Genomic DNA, 21964 nt, shown 5'->3' on the forward strand with positions numbered 1-21964 from the left:
TGTACTCACATCCTGCCGCATTTCAGCGTTTTCTTAAGAGCAATACGCTAATCACGGAAGATACTCCTGTACCTTAACACCAGCTCCTCCGTATTTCGCTGTTCGGACCACATATGATGGCTGGGTATCGTTCTGCAGGCACTAGTCAAACCCAGAACCTCCCACTTGATTCGTCACTCGACATCACTCGTTTCCAATCATCCACTGCCCAGTGGCGTCTCCCTTCACACCACACCACACCACACCAAGTGTCACTTAGCACTCACTGCTCAACTACTTGACTTCTGCGTCACTGTACTCGATTCTCTTTATCTTCCTGGTACCCGTCATTGTACTAGCCGGTTTGCTGGCAGCACTTTTGGAACTCACGAGTGGTTACTTCCACTGATTTCGTGTGATGTTTTTTTATTTTTTAATTTTTTTTTACAACCACATTCCGCAGTGCTCAACGCTCCCTGTCGGTCATTTAATGAGGTGTGCCTAGTCTTGGTTTACGAGTGATTGTTCCTTCACCTTCCCACTTTACAGTCACATCACCAACTGTCGATTTGAGCAGCTTTAGAAGGTTTGAAACTCCTCCGATGCATTTGTGACACAGGTCTCGTCGAATCACCAGATCACGTTCGGAGTCACTGAACTCTTCTGATCGACGCATTCAACTGTTACTGCTTCTACGCTGACAACTCACCTCCGTGTCTACTGACGGGCACGCCTTTCGTGACATCTAATGATCAATTCCGCATCGTACAGGAGTGTCCGGATGCTTTTGGGCTGATAGTGGACGTCTGTTTCCTACACCCTTCTGTGATGCACACTGTTGTCCAAAATTAAAGTAACAAACCGCTATTTCCCCGTGCTCTGTCTAATTCACGCTATAATGATACAACTTGTAAACCAGCGGTCTGTACGATCGTGTTCTGCAGGACAGAAGGAATTCCGGCAACGAACATCAACGATGACGTCACGACGCCTATCAAATGGAGTACTGTTTCCCGGGTAGCTCCACATCTGCAATCTCTGTGTACACAGTCACAGACGGTACACTACGGCAGAGAGATGACGCCTATCAGGCTCCCTGCCGTGGAGAGCCACAGAAAGAGAGGAAGCACGGCGGTCGCAAACCGATTTTCCCCGATTTGTTGTTTCTCGGATCCGGAGACAGTGTATAGAGACCGAAACTGTATCTCGAAGACCAGGGCAGGGCCGGCCACGTGTGACTTTGGAATAGACGACCTTATTTGCGGTAAGGATACGACAGTACCTTCTTGGTACAGCACGGCAACTGGACGTGCTGTATCGACGCAAACGGTATGCAGAAGGCTTCGGCAGAGCGGGCTTCACTGTCGGAGACGTGCTGTATGTCTACCTGTGACACGTCTTCACAAAAGGGAACGTCTAGAGTGGCCTCAGCATGCCACCCGGGCGATCGAACAGTGGGCCGATGTTGTCTTCACAGATGAGTCCCGATTTATTCTGGAGACTGATTCTCGACGGATTCGCATCTGGAGGGACCGTGGAACCCAATTTGATCCACAAGTTGTGGAAAGGGTCCGATATCGAGGAGGATTCCGAATGATGTGGACAGGGACGATGTTGAAGACTCCAACACCTCTTCGTGAAATTGTAAGGTTAAATCGGCGAGGTTTAACTACTCTCATATATCGTGACGTCCCGTCATGTGCGATTGTTGCGAGGTTCTGTTGGTACAGATTTCGTACTGATGGACAATAATGCTCGATCTCATACAGCACGGGTATTTGATGTTTTTTTGGTAACGAAAGAATTTGCACGCATTGCGTGGCCTGCTCGCTCTCCCCATTTGTATCCCACAGAGGACGTGTGAGATGCACTAGGGACAGGGGTTGCATCACGTCATCATCTATCAACCACTCTCTAAGACTTGCGAGCAGCCCGAGAGGCAGATTGGGTGTTATTGCCTCAACATGAAAACAATGTTCGAATGTGTGTGAAATCTTATGGGAGTTAACTGCTAAGGTCATCAGTCCCTAAGCTTACACACTACTTAACCTAAATTGTCCTAAGGACAAACACAGACACCCATTCCCGAGGGAAGACTCGAACCTCCGCCGGGACCAGCGGCAGAGTCCACGACTGCAGCGCTTGAGACCGCTCGGCTAATCCCGCGCGGTCCTCAACGTGAGATGGATGACGTTCACAGCATGCCCCGTAGTTTCTCAGGCTTTTGTTGCTGTCAGAGGTGGTTCCACACTGAACACGTTGGAAGAATCGAAGAACAGTTTTCCCTACCGTTATGCATTTTGCAGTCGCTTACGTTCTGTATTTTTTACATTGTTTCCTCTTTACTATCACCTGTTCACGCTGTTTTGTGGCAAGGTAAACGCAGCCTTGCAAAATATCCGTTTGTTGCTTAATTTTCGACCTTTTGTTCTCGTACATCGGAATGTTTCGGTACAGTCACGGGTAGAAACACAGGAAGGAGTGCGACTGCTGTAATCCAGCGGCACCTTCCAGCAGGTTTAGACCGCGGTGTAGCGCGTCCAGCGCTGGCGACCATACGCCAGCGCGGGCTGCGTTTCGGCCGCGGGTCCGCAGGCATTTTCAGGCGCGCCTGTGTCGGACGCGCTGCTGCCGAGCAATTAAAGCTGCCGTAAAAATTAAAACGCCGCGCTGCGCGCAGGCCGCCTTCCGCCGGCCGCCGGCCCAGTTGGTTTCAAAGCGCCTCGCACGCCGAGACGCTTGTACCGACCCTCTCTCCCAGCAGTTTTTCCCCCTGTTTGTACCGTACTTCTGTTCTGTTTTGCTTCCGACGTGCACGTATTAGCGTAAGAGCAGCACGCCGCTGCCCAGGAGCAAAGCACAGTCGCGAGAGTGGAAAAGCGCAAGCTCTCCGTGTGTAACGCGCCGGACCCTCTAGTGGGGAATAGGCCTCCGGAACGCAGGCTGACAGCACGTAAACAGAGGCTCACCGTAAAATTCTGCACGTTTGGAAGTCCCAGTTGCACTGACTGAGTCCCCATATTTGCGACCAAGGTACAGCGCCAAAGCATATGTATGACGAAAATTCATCAGCTGGGTCTATGGCGTTAAACGGGCTCTTTTCGTTTCCTATTGATTGTACAACATACTGCACCCTGGCAAAAACAGTGGCACTACTAAAAATGTGCTATTTGAGATAAACGGACGTAAAGAATTCTGTAAAAAATCTGTACTGAAATAGAATGAACGTCCTTCAAATTTCAAGTTAAGTAATTTTGCTAGTAAAGGCATCATACTCTTTACAATGGTAATATGGACATTTAGTGCTGTTCTCGTACAATGTGAATATTTTATCAGGTAATTATTAACTAATTATTTAAGTTGTGTCGCATTTGATAATTTTCTAAAACGTTATTTGTTTTCTTATGGTCCTTTATGTTCATCGTTTGCCACATTTCACCCCCAAATTATGTTTCTCTTACTTACTCCAACATTAGGGCAACGGCCCTGCCGCAGTGGCTACACCGGTTCCCGTGAGATCACCGAAGTTAAGCGCTGTCGGGCGTGGTCAGCACTTGGATGGGTGACCAGCCGGGCTGCCACGCGCTGCTGCCAGTTTTCGGGGTGCACTCAGCCTCGTGATGCCAATTGTGGAGCTCCTCGATCGAATAGCAGCGGTTTCGGTCCACAATACCATCATAACGACCGGGAGAGCGGTGTGCTGACCCCACGCCCCTCCTATCCGCATCCTTCTCTGAGGATGACACGGCGGTCGGATGGTTCCGGTAGGCCACTCGTGGCCTGAAGACGGAGTGTACTCTAATATGACACGACATTCAAAAATGAAAAACTAGTTCAAATTGTTGTATTAGGAAAAATACAAAATTGAGAACTGTAATTCATGAAAATTAATACAATTTAATAAGGAACAGGAACTAGGTAAAATATACGCAACACAATTTAGGAAAACATTGGATCATAAATTGGCTTACATAAGGTAGGAATAGTTTTCACCAAGAAAAGGAATTCAATATTAACTTTCTTAATAGCAGAAATGTCCAATTTTTTCCTTGTACGCTGCAGTGCACGAAATTTCGTAATATTTACAACAGCCGTAACCGACAAAACAAATGTGTGAAGGAAGGACATCGTGATGCAAGATACAGACTCTTTATAAACAAAGGCATTACAGTATTCAATGATATTAAAAATTACATTCAACTTGCCTTATACATGAAAAGTTCCACCATTCACAACGTGCTGCTCTTCTTGAATGCGCGATGCACCCCTGCGGGTACCAACGCTGAAGCGACGCTGTTTTTGCCGTGGCGAACCGTGAAGCAGCCTACAGCAGAACCGGCGCAACTGTCCTGAGGTGAGGAGGACAGACTGCGAGGTACAGACGTACACGTTGGGACACTCCACGCGTGTTTTTCAGCGGCAAAAACTGAAAATTGCTCCTGTTGGCTTGTGTCACTTTTCTCGCAGAGATGCGATATGATGCTCTAGCAGTTAAAGTAAGATAATTTAATTCCTCTTCTTGCCAGCCCGGAGAGCCGCACGCGTTAGCACACAGATTCCGGGATCTGGGCAGTGGCGTCGACCCGGGATCGAATCGGCTCGGTGGATTAACGACCGGGATGGGAAAGGATAGCCGGTTAGAGTATATACGGTATTGTGGTTCTGAATAACCGGTATTTGTTTGGTCTCGACTGTAACAACTTTTATCAGTTTTTTGCTGACAAACAGGTAGAATAATGGGCACGTCAATTTGGCATTGCACCAGTACAAAAAATATTCAGTTTTTAAATATAACTTTTTTTTAAATAAATTAGTAATTTTTATTCGTAAAGTTTCCACTGGTTTGAAATGCAATGAAGTGACAAAGATCGTAGGACAGCGACAGATACAATGTATCGCGTACCACAGGGTATAAAATGGCAGTACATTGGCTGGGCTGTCCTTTCTACCCAGATGATTCAATTGAAAAGGTTTGCAACGTGATTATGGCAACACGATGGGAATTGACAGACTCTGAACGCGGAATGGTAGCTGGGGCTAGACACATCGGGCATTTTATTTGGAAATTGTTAGTGAATTCAGTGTTCCGAGGTACACAGTGTGAAGAGTGTACACAGAATACCAAATTTCAATCATTACCTCAAATCACCGTGTACAACGCAGTGGCCGACAGCCTTCACTTAACGATCGAGAGCAGCGGCGTTCCCGTAAAGTTGTCAATCGTAACAGACAAGCAACAATGCGTGAAACGACCACAGAAATGACTGTGGGACGTACGACGAACGTATCGGTTTCGACAGTGCGGCGAAATTTGGCGCTGATGGGCTGTGGGAGCAGACGACCGAAGCGAGAGCCTTTGCTAACAGCACGCCATCGCCTCTCCTGGGCTTGTGAACATAAAGGTTGGACTCTGCGCGACTGGAGAACCGCGGCCTGGTCAAATGAGCCCCGACTGCACGTGGTAAATAGTAATAGTGGGGTCCGAGTGTGGCGCAGGAAGCCACCAACCCAGATTGTTGTGAACGCACTTTGCAGGCTGGTGGTGTTGTACTGGGTCCTGTGGTCGAAATGAACCGCTCATTGACTAGAAATGGCCATGTTCGGCTACCTGGTGACAATTTACAGCCATTCATGGAGTACATGTTCAGAAACAACGATGGAATTTTTATGGATGACAGTGCGCCAAGTCACCGGGCCACAATTGTTTACGATTGGTTTGAAGAACATTCTGGACAATTCTAGCAAATGATTTGGTACATATGTCGCCCGACGTGAATACCATCGAATATTTATGGGACGTGATCGAGAGGTCACTTCGTACACAAACTCCTGCACCGGCGACACTTTCGTAATTACGGTCAGCTGTAGAGGCAGCATGGCTCAGCATTTCTGCAGGGGACTCCCGACGAGTTGTTGAGTCCATGTTACGTCGAGTTACTGGACTACGCCGGTATCCCAGTGACTTCCGTCACGTCAGTGTGTTGTGTTAGTCGAGAACACGGGGGAAACGATCAGTGCAGGTTTTATAACAATGGCAACAGCCAGAAATTAGCATCGGATCAACACTGTACGTGTTGCCGGGTGGCGTAGCCTCTTAGACGGTACGCCTGCACGTGTAGCGACCAAGACTTGTCCATACGAGATCTGTACGGTAGTTTCTCGTTCTTGTCCCTGGCCATCGGTTGTATTGCGGAATGGCACTGTTCCTAGTTTGGAAGTATTTTACGAAGTGTGGTAACAATAAAGTACAATGCTACATTTGCTTAAAAAGGTTAAAAACGGGACGAGATATAAGAAACTTGCGACTTGATCAATCACTGTCCGAAGCCGAAATTTATTACTGGAAACAACAGCAATAAAAAAACCAAAGATCGGTTATCTCAGGAACCGGTTACTCTGAGAGGCGAAAGAATAGCGATGTCCGGTTGCTGCAGCAGGAGATGTCATCGCTAATTAAGGACGAGGGTCGGTGTGAAGGACAGCCTGTATATGGTCTTTACGCGGTTTACCACATACCATTACGTGAATACTGGGCTAGTACCCACGTCCTCGCACTTTGACATGCGATGACAATAGACGCAGACAGATGGAGTAAACAAATTCCGTGCGACGGGTTGGAAGGGGGGGGGGGGGCAAGAGGAGTGTTGACATTACATTAAGGCCTTCTGGTCTGACATTCTATTTCCCATTGATACAGTATGTATGAAGTGCTTCTCTTGTAATATTGTTTTGCATTTAATCTGTGACGGTTCTTTAAATGATTTCTTATATCATTTTATTTTGTCAGTGCAGTGTTTAGCTACAGTTACTGTTCAAAATGGTTCAAATGGCTCTGAGCACTATGGGACTTAACATCTGTGGTCATCAGTCCCCTAGAACTTAGAACTACTTAAACCTAACTAACCTAAGGACATTACACAACACCCTGTCATCACGAGGCAGAGAAAATCCCTGACCCCGCCGGGAATCGAACCCGACAGTTAGTGTACTACTCAGAATGGCTACTGTAGGTTCCAGAAATATATTTCTTTTATGTCTTCTCAGGACGCAGCTCATAGGCCTATCTCCACGGGAAACTTTTGTTTTACATAATAAATCTCTTTTTTACGATAGTGTTGTTGGGAGTTTCAGACTACTTTCATTTGCAGGTGAACAAGATGGCCATTAGAACCGAGCTACACCTTAATAGCTTGAAATTGTATGCTTTTAGGGATTCACAGAACAGAAACGTGCATACAGAGACTACAAATACATTATAAAAATATTATGTCAGAAAGAACACGATAACTTTTATTATATTACGGATGTTAGGATTTTATAGTCCTACATTTGAAGTTGACAAAACAGGCGACAGTAGACAAGAGTGATGTACAGTCAGTAATTTTTTTTTATTCTTATAGAAAAATAGTTTCATTGAACGAATTTGACATGGACGTACAGTAATATTTTTTCTCAAATGATGCAGTTACCTGTACTGAAATACTATGTGAAATGACGTATAGAAGTACTCAGTCACACATTGTTAAGACTTTTATACTGGTGCAAAGACTGGCAAAGTGTTTTAAATGTTCAGGAAAGTAAAATTGTGTAAAACGCAAGCAGTAGAATATGAATGAGTCAGAGCTGCAATTATTCAATTCCTGCAAACACTAGGATATAACAATTTGCGGAGGTACGAAATGGAACCCTCGCGTAGCCTGGGACATCGATAAAACAGGCGGTAACCATTGGTTCATTTGCAGAATACTGGGCACATGCAGTCAGTCTGCATAGGAGACTGCTTACAGATCACTCGTGCGACATATCCTAGAATACTGCTCAGTCGCTTGGAATCCGAACCAAATGTGACTAACGGGGGATTTTGGAGGCGTGCAAAGAAAGAACAGCTCGTGAATATAACGTGTAGATGTTTGTCTGAGCCACGAGGGGACGTCGAAGAAATGCTGAAGAGCTTCAACGAGCAGAAGCTTGAAGATGTAGGCCTACTATCTCGACGTAGCCTATGAGTGACTGATTAATGTAATAATACAGTGTCTGATCAGAAGTATCCTGACGCCTGTGTGGCATGGGGCAATGGACGGTAGGATGTCAGGGGAGGCGCACCCGCCGGTATACAAAGAGGAGGAGAGCTGGTCGATTGATTTGGTGGTGGGGGAAACCAAACAGCGAGGTCATCGGTCCCAGCGGGTTAGGGAAGGAAATCGGCCGTGCTCCTTCACAGGAACATCGCGGCATTTGGCTGAAGCCGTTTAGGAAAATCACGGAAAACCTAAGTCAGCAAGGCCAGACGCGGTCTGAACTGTCGTCCTGACGAATGCGAGTCCAGTGAGGGGGAGAGCACTGTGCTGGCTGCAGAGAAGCGCTGACAGCAGAGTGGGTCAGTCTCGAGAGCTCAGTGATTTCCAAAGTGGACTAGTCATTGCATGTCACCAGCAAATCCAAATCCGTCAGGGACATTGCAGCCGTGCTAAAGTTGAAACGCGAAGGAAGAGCCACGGCCAAAACACCAGGCAGACCTCGTGTAGTGGTGGACGGCGGCCGTGGAGCATTGCGGAGGGTGCTTCTAGAGACTAGCATGGAAAGGGCGGAAGGAATCGCTCGCGACTTCTAAAGTGGTACCAGCGGTGCAGCTAGCACAGTGGCTGTGAGAAAGAGAATGGGGGACACGACAGTGGCCGAGCAGCTGTCAGTAAGCCACGCATTTCTCCAGTCAGTTCGAGCGGCGCTGGAGGCGCAACACCACTGGACAGTCGATGTCTGCAAATGAGTGACTCGGAGTGACGAATGACGCCGACGTTCTGCCAGTTCGGTCGATGGATTCCGGTTTGGGGAGTGCCTGAGGAACGTTACCCGCTATCGCGTGTAGCGCCAACTGTGAAGGGTTCCGGTGTGGGGATGCTTTTCTCGGTTAGGGCGCGGCTCCCTTATTGTCCTTAACGAAACTCTAAATGCGGAGAGATAAGAACAGATTTTACAGCACTGTTTTCTGCGTACAGTAGAGGAACAGTTCGGAGAAGATTGTTTACGTCAGCATGACAAAGCGTCCTGTCAGAAAGCAGTACTGGTTTGTGGATAAAAACGTTACTGAAGCGGACTGGCCTGCCCACAGTCCAGAGCTGAATCCAGTGGATCAAGTTTTGGGACGAATTATAGCGTCGACTTGGCTGCAGCCCCCAGCGTCTACTTCTGACGGTTTCATGGTTTCGGGTGTTGGTGAACAGTGGGGAGCAGTTCCTGCTCACATTACTGAAGATGTCCCCAGCAGAGTTCAAACAACCATAAAGGGGAACCCAGTGTTAACGTCCACTAACAGGAGTCTTTTGCCCCTACCGTTCAGTCAGTAGATCGAAGAAGCAATAACGGAAGTGAAACGAAGTGATTAAAATTTAGAGTGAAAGGAAGTGAATGATAAGATTCGCTGATGGCATTGCTACAATCAATGAAAATGAAGAAGAGTCGCAGCATCTATTGCACGCAATGAACAGTCTAATCAGTATTGAATATGGATTGAGAGTAAATTTAAGAGAAACGAAAGTAGTGAGAAGCAGCAGAAACGAGAACAGCGAGAAACTTAACATCGGAATGGGGATGACGAAATTAATTAATTATCTTACCTAGGCAGCAAAATAATCGGTGACAGACGGAGCAAGGGAGGACATCAAAAGCAGACTCACTCTCTCTCTCTCCGTCCGAACAGGCTTTGGAAGGACCAACGGTACCGACCGGCCGCCGTGTCATCCTCAGCACACAGGCGTCGCTGGCACAAGTGGTCAGCACACCGCTCTCCCGGCCGTATGTCAGTTCCCGAGACCGGAGCCGCTACTTCTCAAGCAGGTAGCTCCTCAGTTCGCTCCACAAGGGCTGAGTGCAGCGCGCATGGCAACAGCGCTCGGCAGACCGGATGGTCACCCATCCTAGCACTAGACCAGCCTGACATCGCTTAACTTGGGCGATCTAACGGGAACTGGTTGTACCTCTGAGGTAAGGCCGCTGGCCGACAGCAGACCAGCCCTGGCAAAGAGGGCGTTCCTGACCGAGAGAAGTGTGCTCGTCCGAACATAGGCGGCCTTACTTTGAGCGTTCTGAGAATGTACGTTCCGAGTTCGGCATCGTATGGTAGTGAAACATGGACGGGGGGGAAACTGGAACCGAAGAAACTCGAAGCATTTCAGATGTGGTGTTACAGATTAATGTTGAGAACCAGTGGATTGATACGGTAGGTGATAACGAGGTTGTGCTCAGAATCGGAGAGGGAAGAAATACGTGGAAAACAATGACGAAGAGAAGGAACACGATGATAGGACATTTGTTAAGACGTCAGGCATTAACTTTTCATGGTGCTAGAGGGGAGCTGTAGAGGAAGGCAGAGGTTGCAATACTTCCAGCAAACAACATATGTTGCACGTGGTACTCTGAGATGGAGGGGCCGCATCAAAACAATCAGAATAGTGAGGACATAAAAAAAGGAGTCCCGATACTTTTGTCCAGATAGTATAGTTGCGCAACTGAGGGGTTTGTCCAGGACTGCGATGGGCCCTTCATCAAATTCCTATGGTGAATAGTTCACGTTTTAGATCCAGAGTGGTGTCTTTTTCTGAGCAGAGTAAAGAAGTCACTAAATGAGAACCAACGGCAGAGTTTTCCTGGCCAGTTGTGGCCCCCTAGCGAGGCCTGCCCGTCACCCGCCATCGCGTGGCGTCGCTGACGCGGGCCTGCCCGTCACGGCCGGTGCCGAGGTCCTCTGCTGCTCCAGGGGGCTGAGGCTCGCCTGCGCCCGTGGCCACCCACGCCGTTCCCAGTAGGAGGGTCGGAGGGCCGCCCGGCCCTCTGCGTGGCTGGAACGCCTCCACTCAGCACCGAGCAGGCTCATCCTCTTGCCGAAACGCCGCCTTCCTGGAAACGCGGCGAGCAGCCAGGCCGCCGTCTCACCGCTTTCAGCTGCACTACGGCGCTGACAGTTTCCTCTCGCAGCCCCGACCGTAATCAGCACGGTAACAAAAGCCCGTTTCGCACGCGCGCCTCATGTTTACTACGTGGAAGGCTGGGCTACAGCACTGTGCAGTACAAGCTGAACAATCCACCATTTTGAATCCCAAGTTGAAGGCGTCCGTTTAAACTCTACGCAACACTTATACTGCTTCATATGCTCTTAAGGCCACGAAACACACATTCCTTGCGCAGATAATACACTGAAGCGCCAAAGAAACTGGTATAGACAGATTACAGCGATTCAGTCGGCAACGCCTATGTAAGGCAACAAGTTCCTGGCGCAGTTGTTAGATCGGTTACTGCTGCTACAATGGCAGGCTATAAAGATTTAAGTCAGTTTGAACGTGGTCACTGCTGCCGGACGGTGTTGCCGAGCGGTTCTCGGCGCTTCAGTCTGGCACCGCGCTACCGCTACGGTCGCAAGTTCGAATCTTGTCTCGGGCATGGATGTGTGTGCTGTCCTTAGGTTAGTTATAGGGTTAAGTAGTTCTAAGTTCTAGGGGACTGATGACTGATGACCTCAGATGTTAGCCGGCCGCGGTGGTCTCGCGGTTCTAGGTGCGCAGTCCGGAACCGTGAGACTGCTACAGTCGCAGGTTCGAATCCTGCCTCGGGCATGGATGTGTGTGATGTCCTTAGGTTAGTTAGGTTTAAGTAGTTCTAAGTTCTAGGGGACTAATGACCACAGCAGTTGAGTCCCATAGTGCTCAGAGCCATTTGAACCATTTTTGAACCTCAGATGTTAAGTCCCACAGTGCTCATACTCGGCGCACGAGCGATGGGACACAGCATATCCGAGGTAGCGATGAAGTGGGGATCTTCCCAAACCACCATTTCACGAGTATACCGTGAGTATCAGGAACCCGGTAAAATATCAAATATCCGACATCGCTGCGGCCGGAAAAAGATGCTTCAAGAACGGGACCAACGACGACTGAAGAGAATCGTTCAACGTGACAGAAGTGACCCTCCTCAAATTACTGCAGATTTCAATGTTGGGCCATCAACAAGTGTCAGCGTGTGAACTATTCAATGAAATATACTCGATATGGGCTTTCGGAGCTGAAGGCCCACTTGTCTAGCCTTGATAACACCATGACGCAAAGCTTTAACCCTCGGCTGGGGCCCTTCAACACCGACATTGGACTGCTGATGATTGGAAGAGTCTCGTTTCAAATTGTCTCGAGCGAATGGACGTGTACAAGCGTGGAGACAACTTCATGAATCCGTGGTCCCTGCATGTCAGCAGGGGACTGTTCAAGCTGGTGTAGGCTCTGTAATGGTGTGGGGCGTGTGCAGTTGCAGTGATATGGGACCCGTTATACGTCTAGATACGACTGTGACACGTGACACGTACGTAAGCATCCTAACTGATCACCTGCATCCATTCATGTCCATTGTTCATTCCGACAGACTTGGGAAATTCGAACAGGACAGTGCGACACCACACACGCCCAGAATTGCTACAGGGTGGCTGCAGGAACAACACTCTTCTGCGTTTGAACACTTCCGCTGGCCGCCAAATTCCTCAGGCATGAACATTATTGAGCATATCTGGCATGCCTTGCAACGTGCTGTTCAGAAGAGATCTCCAACCTCTCGTACTCTTGCGTATTTATGGACAGCCCTGCAAGATTCACGGTGTCAGTTCCCTCCATCACTACTTCAGACATTAGTCGAGTCCATGGCGCTTCGTGTTGCGACATCTCTGCGTGCTCGCGGGGGCCCTGCACCATATTAGGCAGGTGTATGAGTTTCTTTGTGTGTTACAGTGTATTACAGCGTAGTAAATGTGTTGACTGACATTTGAATGTAAGGGACAAGCAAATCAAAGTACATGATTAGACGAGGATTTTGAGATACGATACATTCTTTTACGTCCCGTATATTGTACACGTTGCTGTTTTAAATAATTACCAAATACAGTTAAAATGCCTTACCAGTATCGTATTTTCTGGTTTATGGATGGTACACCCATGTAAGTTGACGCTAAGTAAGAGCTGCATTCGTAAACATTGACGGAATAGTGTTATAATGGAACACAACAGGCATAAAAACTTCATGCCAGCGCAAGAGGGAATTGCATGGGAAATCAAAATATATTACTGATCCCAATACTGTTGACCATTTCAAAAGCTTTAATAGAAATCTGTCAGAAGTTACTTAAAAAGTGAAAAACGTGGAAATGACAATCTGTTTGGTAAAAATGGACCTGCAGTAATAATTTCAAATATTTTATTATTACCAACAAGTTGCGATAAAATGTTATTAATTTACTCTCTCTATGAAATTATAGTTCTGTGGGATGTCTTGTGGTTTTTGTAAAGAAAATCAAGAAAAGTAGCTTACTTGAAATTTACAACGTTACGTCGTGTCCTGTAGACATAATGTGCAGCAAGATTGAAACAAACACACTTCTTACGTATACAATTTCATTACCACCGCTGTGTGAGCATGTGTATTTCTAAAACGAAGAAAGGAAGCATTTTTATTGACATTACACGGGTAGTTGCTCGATATTGGCGATGCGACCTCGAATTAGCAAGACACCTTTTAGGCCGATCTGTATCCGAAGGAAACTGATAAAACTTACAGCGACCATGTCTGCTATTGTTCGAGCAACCTCGAACCCCGCACCGAATCATTGGACGCTATGGAACAATAAAATTAAGCAAAATTCGCTGATTCACTTTCCTACGCCACGCGAATTAAAGAACACTGTCCTCGCATTTGGGTTGAAAATGGCGGACTGTTCTGCTCGGTATATCGAGTGCTTTAGGCGGCTGGGCCACTGCGTTCGGCGTTCATGCGTGACGTCACTGCTGTGACGCGGTAGCGGCGCGAACGACTGTCTCACGCTCTGGTATCGCACTATTCCGCTTAACCCAAACAAAAGGCGACTGGTTGCAATAATTTCAAGAAACCTTTAATAACAGATTTCTCTTTCGTACCACATACAAATTTTTGCTTTTATTATCAGTTCTTTATATAATTTTTTTTAAATTTTGAACTAAGTTCTGAGAAAATTTTCTAAAATTTGAATACTTCCTGGTGAGATTTTTTTCAATTCCAACACAACTTACACCGCTAAAGAGTATCTTACGTGAATAACAATTTGTTCATTTTATTTGGACTGCTTTTGCACAGGCCAGCTGCAGCATCCAAACTGCTGTCAATATTGTACCACTGTAGAAACTGAAGATACATGTAATTTGCCAGGTGAAAATGGGTGCCAACCCGAAATGTATAATGGCTTAAATAAAACGCATTAAAAAAGTGGCTGGATGCTGTATTTTTATAGTAAAATACCAGTATCTTATGTGTAACACCTCAGTATAAAATTGACGCTTTTTTAAAATATATCTATGCCATTCTCGCTATAGAAAGTAAGAGACTGTTGAATTACAGGGTTCCATTGTTAAACTAAAAAAAAACAACAAAAAACAGAAATTTTAATTTCACACTTTCCTCTCAGTTCCTTAGGTAGCATGTTTTTATTCGAAGTTGAAGAAAACAATAGGCTTACTTCTTCCTGAATTTACTAAAGACTTTGTAACGTTTTGGAAGGATCATAAATGGAACTGAATATTTTGGTACCTAGCTCAAGAATAAGATTCAAAAATGTATTTCTGTTACAGAGCAATGTCTATATAGCATTTATTTTAAAAGAGAAAACAATCCGTTTCCACGACCGCAACGTTCAGATTATTTTTAGTCTTACCGAGAGGTCAAGGATAGGCAAATATGGTGTTGAGGAAATGGTGGAGGGCGAGGGATGGGGGAAGATAACTAATACGTCGCTTATGTGAGAGAATGTTGTCGAACCGGCCATGCGTTTTCCTCTACTAAGGAAAGGTTTGAAAATTTGCTGCCTGCACTCTGACGGCGTTGTGGACAAAAGTGGGCCCGTCCGTCTCGATGAGGACGTGCAGAACAGGCGGTGTTGTGGCCGCCTGCTGGCGCACACAAAGGCGCCGCCGCCGCCTTCCAGGTAGAGCGGAGACTACCTGTCCGCTGTGGTGACGTCACGGCCTGCGGCGCGCCTGTGATGTGAAGCGTGTTGTCCCTCCCCGCGGCCAAACTCAAACAGCTGGGCGGGCCACTGCGTCCGTCTGGTGGGGAATCCTCGCCTACAACCCCAGCCTCTTGGTAATACGAGCTGCACCTACGGTAAGCGTACTGCCTAAGCCGCCGCTGTTACTGCTGCTCGACTCGTGTGTAAAGTATTCAGATGTCCCGATTTTCGCAGGAGGCCCTATTTTTAGGGCTGTCGTGACGTGTTCCACGTAAGCCACGTGTGGGATGCCAGCTGTACCGACGTTCGGGCACTGCTGATAAGACGCGCAGCTAGGGGTGCAGTCCCCTGGAAGGAGGTACCAAAACTTGCCGAGGTTCTGTGGCATGAGTCATAGTTAATTTTTTTTAAGTCGTTTTATTCCTAATACTTAGAGAGTGGGCGGGCAACTAGAGAGCTGGTAATGTTTAGAACAGCAACGTATGATTTATATGGAACGTAAGTGAATGTATCATATCTCGAAATACTGGCCTAATCTCCTACTTCAATTTGCTTTCCTCTTACAGTTAAATGTAAGCCCATACATTTACTACGCTTTAATATCATCTGCTCAAGAAATGTACTGAAAAGTGTAAGTGTGCCGTAGAGCCTAAACGAGCTCCTTCAACGTGGTATTCAAAGTGGCGGATTGTTCAGCTTGTGCTGTACAGTGCTCTAGTCAAGCGTATCCGAGATGCATTCATACGGAGCCCTCGGCAGTTCGCTAGACGGCAGGTCAGTTAATTCAGCTTCCTCAAGCAACAGAATGTATGAACAACAATATCAGGAGTCCGCCTTGATGCAAAACACCTTGTTATATGTTTAATTTCTTTATTTTCCCAAACTAGTTTCGGCGACAAATATCACCATCATCAGTGGGCTTTTTTAATCTAGAACATGCGGAGAATAGCACGGTTACACAAACAGAGTGGCACATTATTACATTTTTACTGATCGTTTCTTGAAATATACTTTTTTATATTACCTTATTTATTGCAAGTTACATAATGTTTTTGAGCATTATTTTTGCTGTTTGCAACATATTTACTCCGTGCTTATGTCACCGTTTTTATTCACGAACATCATGTCATCTGCAAACTGTATGAGCGGCTGTTAGTAAACAAATACTGAAGGTGAACTGTGTATGTCAGCAATATACTCTTGGGATTGCAGCAGCGTTGTGGAATGCAGTGTAATGAAACTGTTACTTAGCTATTTGTGTACTTACGTTCGTTGGATGGTGTGGAGACGCTTTTTTATACACAAAACAAAACTTTCGCACTTTGTTTTGGCTCGCGGGTATTACGCCATCTTGCCGTTCGCGCGTGTCGCGAGAGGTGTATCGCATGTGGCGAGAGAGGCTATGAAAACTGTAGCGCGAATTAGAAGGTATGAATTTTGCACATCACTTCTTCAGGATATGAAACTTGTTCTGAAAGACTCATCTTTTAGGAGAATTCGACGTCTCATTTATCGCGTAAAGTAAACCGCCACAAGGTAAGAGTTTCGGGGCCGCAAAACCCTGGCGTCATCGTCGAACAGGAAAGAGACTCACCGAAACTCAGAGTTTTGTGTCGCTTCTCTTCACGAAGTTTATGGGCCTTTCCTTTGTGTGGAGGAAACGGTGACAGGAATGTCATACCTGCGCACGATGCAAAATTGCTTGTTTACTTAACTCCACGAAGATTCCAATGATATCATTTTTAAGCATGTGGCTCCCTGTGTCAATTTCACCTTGAGGAGCGGTGTTACCTTAACACCACCATCCCAGAATGTTCGACTGGAAGAGTTGGACAACAGGATCTCGTTCACTCCTTGCGAACTTCCAGGTCACGAGACCTCACAACCTGCGAATTTTTTCTGTATGGAGGGGGGGGGGGGAGGGGCGGTGGGTGCATCAAAATCAGTCATTGTCCCACCTATGGCAGCTAACCTTGAAGAGGTGAGAAGTGCGATTGTTGAGGCTGTCGATTCAATAAACATGGACTTGTTGATTCGTGTGTGGAATGAAGCGGTCTTTCTTCTCGATGTTTCTGGAGTAACACGTGGTGCTCGTGTTAAGTATGTGGTATGGTGTCTGCGCGGACAGAAAACTTGGAACATTCCTCTTTCCAGTGAAAAGTGCAATTTTTTTCTATCTTTAATGAGACTCGTTAACAATGAAAACGTTTTGGCTAAAAAATAGTTTATTATTATGTATCTTGGATTCAACATGTCCAATAAGATCCGTTTTCTCAACTCCCACCTAGACTTTATCCCTCATAGTAGTGGAACTGTCAGTGACTGACGCGGAGTAAGATTCCACCAGGACATTTCTGTTATGGAACAAAGATAGCAGGAGCATTGGAATGAAGGAATGCTTGCGGTCTTCGGGTAGCGATACTTCGGAACTCTGTTCCAAGGGACAAGCTAAAAGACGACGATCTCATGCAGCCACCACACCATTGTCTTCAGACCTATCTGCGAGTATTCTTCCAGAAATTTAGAACTCTTAAAATGTAAGTACCGGTGAAAAAATTCAACTGCACTTTCGGCAGAACATGGCGCTGCCGTTGGCAACGCCTGTATAATCGAACAAGTTTCTGGCGCAGTCGTTAGATCGGTTGCTGCCGCTACAGTGCCAGGTTATCAAGATTTAAGTGTGTTTGAACGGCATGTTGTAGTTGGCGCACGAGCGATGCGACACAGCATCTCCGGGGTGAATTGGAGGTTTTCCCGTACGACCATTTCACGTGGGTTCCGTGAACGTCAAGAATCCGGTAAAACATCAAATCTCGGACATCGCTGCGGCCGGAAAAAGACCCGGGACCAACGACGAATGAAGAGAATCATTCAACGTGACGGAAGTGGGACCCTTCGGAAAATTACTACAGGTGCAGAGGCAGATATTGAGCATATCTGGGTTGTCTTGCACCGTGCTGTTCAGAGGAAAACTCCACTTCCTCGTACTGTTAGGGATTTATGGACAGCCCGCAGGATTCACGGTGTCAGTTCCCTCCAGCACTACTTCAGACATTAGTCGAGTCCATGCCACGTCGTGTTTCGGCACTTGTCGCGGCGGCCCCATAGTGTGAAGAGCGAGCGGGTCCCCACTCAGCCAAGCCAGCCAGCTACGCCACGAGCCGCTTCCTCAGGCTGTTTCACAACGCAGTACCGGCCCTGCCGCGGCGCGCGCTTTAAACCTGTGGCGACGCCGTGTACGGATACGTTCCGGCTGCGTTTATTTTTAGACAAATGCATTAAGACCATGAGGAATACAAAAAAAGATAGATTCTTCAAAAGACAGCAATATAGAGTAAATATTATTAACACAAGAACGGAAGTCAGGAATATCCTGCAAACATAGAACCGAATGCCTGTTCATGTGAATGTATGTTCCTCTATTGCTATTCGTAAGACGAACCCCATATAATGCAATCAGTTTGTAGAATTTAAGGCTTGTTGTCATTTTGTGTCTCTACTAAAAGGTAGAAGTTTTCTTTGAAGGACTGCATTGAAACTTAACAATTCTTGCAAAACGAAGAGTGTTTAAAAAGTGAGCAGAAATTTATAATTTCGTGTGTTGTATTATTACAATTTGCACCACTTTTTTGTCACTGCCTTTGTAAACATGCCTCAAAAGTATGTGTACAATGTTATCCATATTGGGTATTTGCTCTGTTGTCAGCTGTCAGAAAGGTTACATGTGTTTTGGTAGCATCCAAGATTATTTGTTTTGTATAAAAATAAATGAGAGAATCTGTATTAAATTTTGTTATAAGAATGGAATAAAGTGTATGAAATTTTGAGAACTGGTAAATATTGCTTTTGGTGAGCCTGTTATGAGTACACCAAGGGCAGACAAGTGGTATAAACATTTCAGAGCAGGCCTTAAAGGACAGCCATTTTACATGCAAAAATGCACAGTTAAGAGACCTATAAACTATCCCGAAGAAACAGCTCCTAAATGTTTCGGGAACTGGAGAAAGCCGGGTGGTGTGGCCGTGCGGTTCTAGGCGCTATAGTCTGGAATCGCGTGACCGCTACGGTCGCAGGTTCGAATCCTGCCTCGGGCATTGATGTGTGTGATGTCCTTTGGTTAGCTGGGTTTAAGTAGTTCTAAGTTCTAAGTTCTAGGGGACTGGTGACCACAGATGTTAAGTCCCATAGTGCTCAGAACCTTTTGAACCATTTTTGAACTGGAAAAAGCACTGGTATAGTATGTATTCGGGAATATTTTGAAGAGGATAGCATAGCTGTACATTAACAAATAAATTTGTTACCAAAAAATTATTTTTCCGTTCGTTACTTACGCGTCCTATTGGGTGAGGGTGACGTTTGCATAAATTGTAGCCCTTTGGTTGGGACTGGTAATATTAGCCTCTTTAATACACGCTGTAATAACGATAGAGACGATCGAACGCTCCTTATTCCGCAAATACCTCGACTTCTTCGTATTCCGCACATCGTCTTGCAACGCTAGACCATTATCGATCACTTGCGGATATCGAAGTACATCAGTAAGTTTACAAAGTTAACTGATTGACACTGGCAACTAAGATCCCACGAACAGGAACGACGTGTATGAGTGCACGCTGATCTACACCTCTAGACAGGTAAGGGGCAACAGATTCTGGGTGCCCCTGTAGGCCAGTGGCAGGGGTCTCCCGGGAAAGGCCACTTCCCCCACCAAAAGCGCTGCTCGCTCTTCAGTTTACAGACAGACTATACACGATATCAGGCAGGTGAACCAGTTTCTTTGGGTCTTCAGTGAATAAGTAAAAGCCCAAGGTAGGCAATTAATGAATGGACGAAAGGGGGCGGGCAGGCGAGGAGGGCGTCGCTTGTGTGCAGAAGTGTTGTGGAAGCGGCGGCCCTTTAGCAGGCAGCAGGCGGCTGTTTACCTGGTGCAGCTGGAGGCTCCAGCAGCAGGGGCTGCCAGGGCGGCGCCAGCCACTGTGCGCGGGTGGAGGCGGGGGCGGCTGCCATGTCGACGAGCTGGACGGCCGAGCGACACTGGCCAGTGCAGCGGCCACCAGCCACGGGCGCGGCCATGGCGGGGTCCCGCTAAACGCGCCGCCGCGGCTGGAAGGCCACCGCGGCCAACTTCTTCCTTCCCGTGGCGTCGGCCTGCGCAGGTGCCCGACTGACGTGTCCACTGGCAGGGGGGGTACCACCCACGCAGCCGCAGACCGCTGGGTTTTTTCCTGTGCGCCGAGGCATGCCTGCCGGCGGTACACTGACCACAGAGCCACTGCGGCAGGTGGCGAAAGCAATGGCGTAGCGGTGTGCACCTACAGACATGGTAGTTGGTCCATTTGGGGAAGGGGGCTAAACAGCGAGGAGATCGGTCTCGTCGGGTTACAGAAGGATGTGGAAGCATGTCAGCCGTGCCCTTTCAAAGGAATCGTCATGGCATTTGGCTGAAGCGATTTGGGGAAATCATGGAAAACTTAAATCAGGATGGCCGGACATGGGTTTGAATGTTTGTCCTGCCGATTGCTAGTCCAGTGTGGTAACCACCGCGCCCCCTCGCCCGTTATACAGGGTGGTCCATTGATAGTGACCGGGCCAAATATCTCACGAAATAAGCATCAAACGCAAAAACTACTAATAAAGAAACTCTTCTAACTTGAAGGGGGGAACCAGATAGCGCTATGGTTGGCCCGCTAGATGGTGATGCCATAGGTAAAACGGATATCAACTGCGTTTCTTTAAATAGGAACCCCCATTTTTATTACATATTCGTGTAGTACGTAAGGAAATATGAATATTTTAGTTGGACCACTTTTTTCACTTTGTGACAGATGGCACTGTAATAGTCACAAACGTACAAGTACGTGGTATCACGTGACATTCCGCCACTGCGGACGCTATTTGCTTCGTGATACATTACCCGTGTTAAAATGGACTGTTTACCGATTGCGGAAAAGGTCGATATCGTGTTGATGTATGGCTATTGTGATCAAAATGCCCAACGGGCGTGTGCTATTGAAACGTCCCCTTAGAAAAATTATACAAGACTGGTCTATGTGAAACGTCCTCTTTGAACAATTATACACGACTGTGGTTAAACTGACACACAATAGTTTTTAGCGCAACGCAATCTGACTTTCAATAATCCCTACAAGAGAATGGCCCTGACTAACATTAACCTATATGTTTCACAAATCACTTACCTCACAAAAATCTTCGTTACTCGAACTACTGCAATTCAGCGAGCGCCACTACTGCCAGCTAACTAAAAGATTCAAACTACGGAAGGCACTAACTACTGATAGGCATAGTTAGCAAATGAAAGATTTTAATAGAGAACAAACAATGTATTTACCTTAATAGTCATAATATATATATCAGTTCATGACACCAATTCTTACAAATTTCAAAACTCCGCCATCTCTCTCCCCATGTCCACCAACGCTGGCGGCTCACCTCCAACTGCGCAACGCTACGCGCTGTTAGCATCCAGCTGCCGCTGCCCAACACTACAATGGCGAGTATTACAACAATGCCAACCAGCCACAGACTGCACACAGCACAGCCAGTGATTTTCATACAGAGCGCTACGTGGCGGCGGCGTTACCAATAAAAAAAACCTAAACAGCCTACTTACACTATGTATGCTGCTCGGTATCCTGGACGACATCATCCGAAAGTCCGGACCGTTCGCCGGATAGTTACGTTATTTAAGGAAACAGGAAGTGTTCAGACACATGTGAAACGTCAACAACGACCTGCAGCAAATGATGATGCCCAAGTAGATGTTTTAGCTCCTGTTGCGCGTAATCCGCACATGATCAGCATGCAAATTGTGCGACAATCGGGAATGTCAAAAACGTCGGTGTTGAGAATGCTACATCAACATAGATTGCACCCTTACCATATTTCTGTGCACCAGGAATTGCACGGCGACGACTTTGAACGTCGTGTACAGTTCTGCTGCTGGGCACAAGAGAAATTACG

The 21964-nt window shown here is 46.8% G+C and overlaps 1 protein-coding gene and 1 pseudogene across 1 annotated transcript in view; one reads left to right on the forward strand and one right to left on the reverse strand.

Annotated features, from left to right (window-relative positions):
• Positions 1 to 20108, reverse strand: part of LOC126291612 (uncharacterized) — a 333380-nt gene extending 313272 nt beyond the window's left edge. Inside the window, exon 1 of the mRNA XM_049985147.1 lies at positions 19906 to 20108. Within this exon, the coding sequence (XP_049841104.1) occupies positions 19906 to 20056 (151 nt within the window). The 5' untranslated portion in view covers positions 20057 to 20108. The remainder of the gene's footprint in view (positions 1 to 19905) is intronic.
• On the forward strand, positions 3456 to 3573 carry LOC126292364 (5S ribosomal RNA; annotated as a pseudogene).
• Positions 20109 to 21964: the final 1856 nt, after the last annotated feature.

This window comes from Schistocerca gregaria, chromosome 9 (assembly GCF_023897955.1).
Source record: "Schistocerca gregaria isolate iqSchGreg1 chromosome 9, iqSchGreg1.2, whole genome shotgun sequence".
Taxonomy (NCBI): Eukaryota; Metazoa; Arthropoda; class Insecta; order Orthoptera; family Acrididae; genus Schistocerca; species Schistocerca gregaria.